Genomic DNA, 3027 nt, shown 5'->3' with positions numbered 1-3027 from the left:
GGGGGTGCTTTTCACTCCTCCTCATAGTTGGAGCCGACCTGTGACAATGAAACTTTCACACGTCGGCTCAATAGATCGGGAAGTGAGCGAACACATACCGTCGCTCGCTCACTTCTCGATCATATCCCTGCAGAGAGCGGTGACTGTCACTCACGGCTCCCTGCAGGGATTCCCCCCCTCCACTCTCCGATCCTCCAGCACTGACTGGCGGAACAGACGGAGGAGGGGGCGGGCACAGCTGGCTCTGCCTCTAGATAGGTGGAGCCAGCTGTCACTCACGGCTCCCCGCAGGGATTCCCCCCCTTCCTGCTCAGATACTCCAGCGCTGACTGGAGGAACAGACGGAGGAGGGGACGGGCACAGCTGGCTCTGCCTCTAGATAGGCGGAGCCAGCTGTCACTCACGCAGCTGGGCGGATCCAGACAGTAATGTCGGGATCCGTCCCGGCTGCGGCGGTCTCAGTATACCGCGAGCTGTAGCTCCCTATATACTGAGCTTTGGGTCACGGGAGGATGCTAGTATAAGTCCTCACCGTGACCCTAAAGAGAACTATGGGGAAAAACGCTGACCCCATAGTTCTCTTTTAAGGGGAAAAGGGGAAGAAGGAGTTCATTAGGGTTGATTAGGGTAAACGAAGGGTTAATAAGGAGTTACATAGGGAGAGATTTTATTTCTTAAAACATTTTTCCAGGTTGCTGTAACTGACATCGTCTGCAGATTGAAGTCCATTCCTGTGACCTGCAGATGAATGAAACAGAACCGATAGAAATGTAACAATGTTACTCTGCATCTGCTCTATGGATGTCTATCAGGGCCGGCGCACACCTAGGCGATTTATCGCGCAGTTTGATTTTGCGCGATATCGCACAAAACACAGATTCGCATCGGAGTCAATGGAGGCTGTTCACACCTTTGAGGTTTTGTCGAGCGACCGAAATCGCCTGTCGGGCGGTTGTCGCGCGGTTTGGGTCCTATAGACATCTCTATGCATTGAAAAACGCACGACAACCGCTCGGCATCTGAATGGCCTAGGTGTGAACCTAGCCTAAAGCTCTGCGTCAGACGGTCTGATCTTTGACAGCAGCGGCTTCTGCAGCTTCTGTATTTACGCAGCAACTCTCGGCTGTCATTTTGACAGTCAGAAATAGGTGGCAAGTGTGATGGGTATGGGGAGGGGGGGATTGCCACGCAGTATATACAGTGTATTATTTCTGGCTCCTGGCATTGAGGACATTGGCAGGTCTTTGGAACAGGTGCCTTCCTTGGCATCAGTCCTGGTCTGCAGACATGTTGCTCTCTACTAGTGACGGGCTCGAGGCGTGTTCGCAGCTCCACGTGCCGAGCCCGCCAGGAAGCTGACAGCACCAATCACAGGTACTGAGACATGTTACCGGTCCGCAGCTGCAGAGATCGGGAAATGTCTCCTGTGATTGGCGCTGCGGCGCTGTCAGCTTCCCGGCGGGCTCGGCACGTGGACCTGCGAACACGCCCGAGCCCATCACTACTCACTACACCGTAAAGTGCAGACAGGCTGAATGTAAACAAAGCAATGCTGGTCACGGGCTTTACTGTCAGCTCTCGAAGCCGGGAGATAGACAGTGAAAGGTTCTGTTATATCGTCATGTGACTTTGGTTTCCCAGAACATACTAAAAACATACTAAAAAGTTTAATGTTTAAAGTACAACTTTCGCTCGACAAAAGCCCGTGTGTTTGCCCCGGGCCCCCCCGAGACATGGTAAGGGGGCCCCATGAGGTACCTGAAGATTCTTGGTGGTTGTTAACATGTGAACCATAGTGGGCCAAAGGTCACCCAAAGGACCACACATAACATTTGGGGTCCTAGAGCCACATGGCTGAATGTGGCCCTTGGTTGGCAGGTTGGGCCCCCAGGGACTTGAAGGATGCGCTCTTTTTATCAAACCCATATCCTCTTAAACACTCTGAGGAGGTGACGGAACATCAGGAGAGGGTTGGGGGTCATGTTGGGGATTCGCGAGCGAGCACCTACCTCCTCCTTATTCTCATCCTCCAACTCGGCGTCCAGGAAGTCCAGAGTCACCGGCTCCTGGAAGCTGATGACCTGAAAACATGGGAGGAAACACCCCGAATTATTATGATGGCGGATCATACAGATACACCCAGCCCACTGTCCCCGATTCGTCAGTCCCCCCGTCCCGGTCCTCTGTCCCGGGGCCACGTCCCGGGATTCCCGGCACCAACCTTCTACGAGGCACACGCGCGCTCATTGCGGGGATCAGGGCTGCGAGTGGGCGGTCCCCGCATATTAACGAACCATAAGTTGGACGTGATAGGAGGTCTCTACATAGAGGCGGGGTTTGGGGGGAGCGGCCCGTGAAAAGTGGTCATGACCTAGGCGCAGCCACCTGCAAAGTGGGCGGATGAAATGCGTGTTGTGGGCGGGGTTAGCAGCGGATCCAGGACTACAATGTTTGTAAGTACGCAATCAGGTAAATTAAGAAAAGGGGCGTGTCCTGCGTGTTGTGATTGGATGTCTGAAGTGATCACAGGTTCTCTTAAAAGAATATTTGATGGAGAACGACCCAAAAACTTCTACCACAGAGGAGGAATCTTACCTGCGGCTTCAGGTTTGGGTGGAGCAGAACATATCCGTTCAGGTCGATGGCAAACATGTATCCATTGGCACCCAACTGCAAGAGGAAAACATGTTACATATCACCACACCGCGCTTCGTTCCCCGCGGAGAGGACAACAAAAATGCCGCGTTCACCGCTTTTCCATCAAGATGACATTTCCTTATTTTATACCCAATGATGTCATCACTGGGCCTCTGTGATTCGCAGTGCAGATCATGGCTGGTGGGAGGGGCCAGCATAGCTTCCTGAAAACAGTGGGCGGGCTCTTGGGAGGAGTTATGCAAATATAAAACTCAGGACTCCAAAAAGATGTCCTGAGGATCGCTGGAAGTGAGGCGCTGGTTTCGGATCCCCAATAGATAATGGGGGGGGGGCCCTTATAAGGTCAATGCCTCTGTCCCCAACCCCATG

The 3027-nt window shown here is 53.2% G+C and overlaps 1 protein-coding gene across 1 annotated transcript in view; it reads right to left on the bottom strand.

The window, feature by feature from the left end:
• Positions 1-3027, bottom strand: part of CACNA2D2 (calcium voltage-gated channel auxiliary subunit alpha2delta 2) — a gene marked incomplete at its 5' end in the record, with an annotated part of 53967 nt that overhangs the window by 43075 nt on the left and 7865 nt on the right. The window contains 2 exons of the mRNA XM_018573851.1: positions 2010-2081; positions 2596-2670. Of these exons, the coding sequence (XP_018429353.1) occupies positions 2010-2081; positions 2596-2670 (147 nt within the window). The remainder of the gene's footprint in view (positions 1-2009; positions 2082-2595; positions 2671-3027) is intronic.

The sequence above is a fragment of the Nanorana parkeri genome, unplaced genomic scaffold (assembly GCF_000935625.1).
Source record: "Nanorana parkeri isolate BGI_ZX_2015 unplaced genomic scaffold, ASM93562v1 scaffold2576, whole genome shotgun sequence".
NCBI classification, from domain to species: Eukaryota; Metazoa; Chordata; class Amphibia; order Anura; family Dicroglossidae; genus Nanorana; species Nanorana parkeri.
The sequence above is the reverse complement of the archived record's forward strand: the minus strand, read 5'-3'. Positions and strand labels throughout refer to the sequence as shown.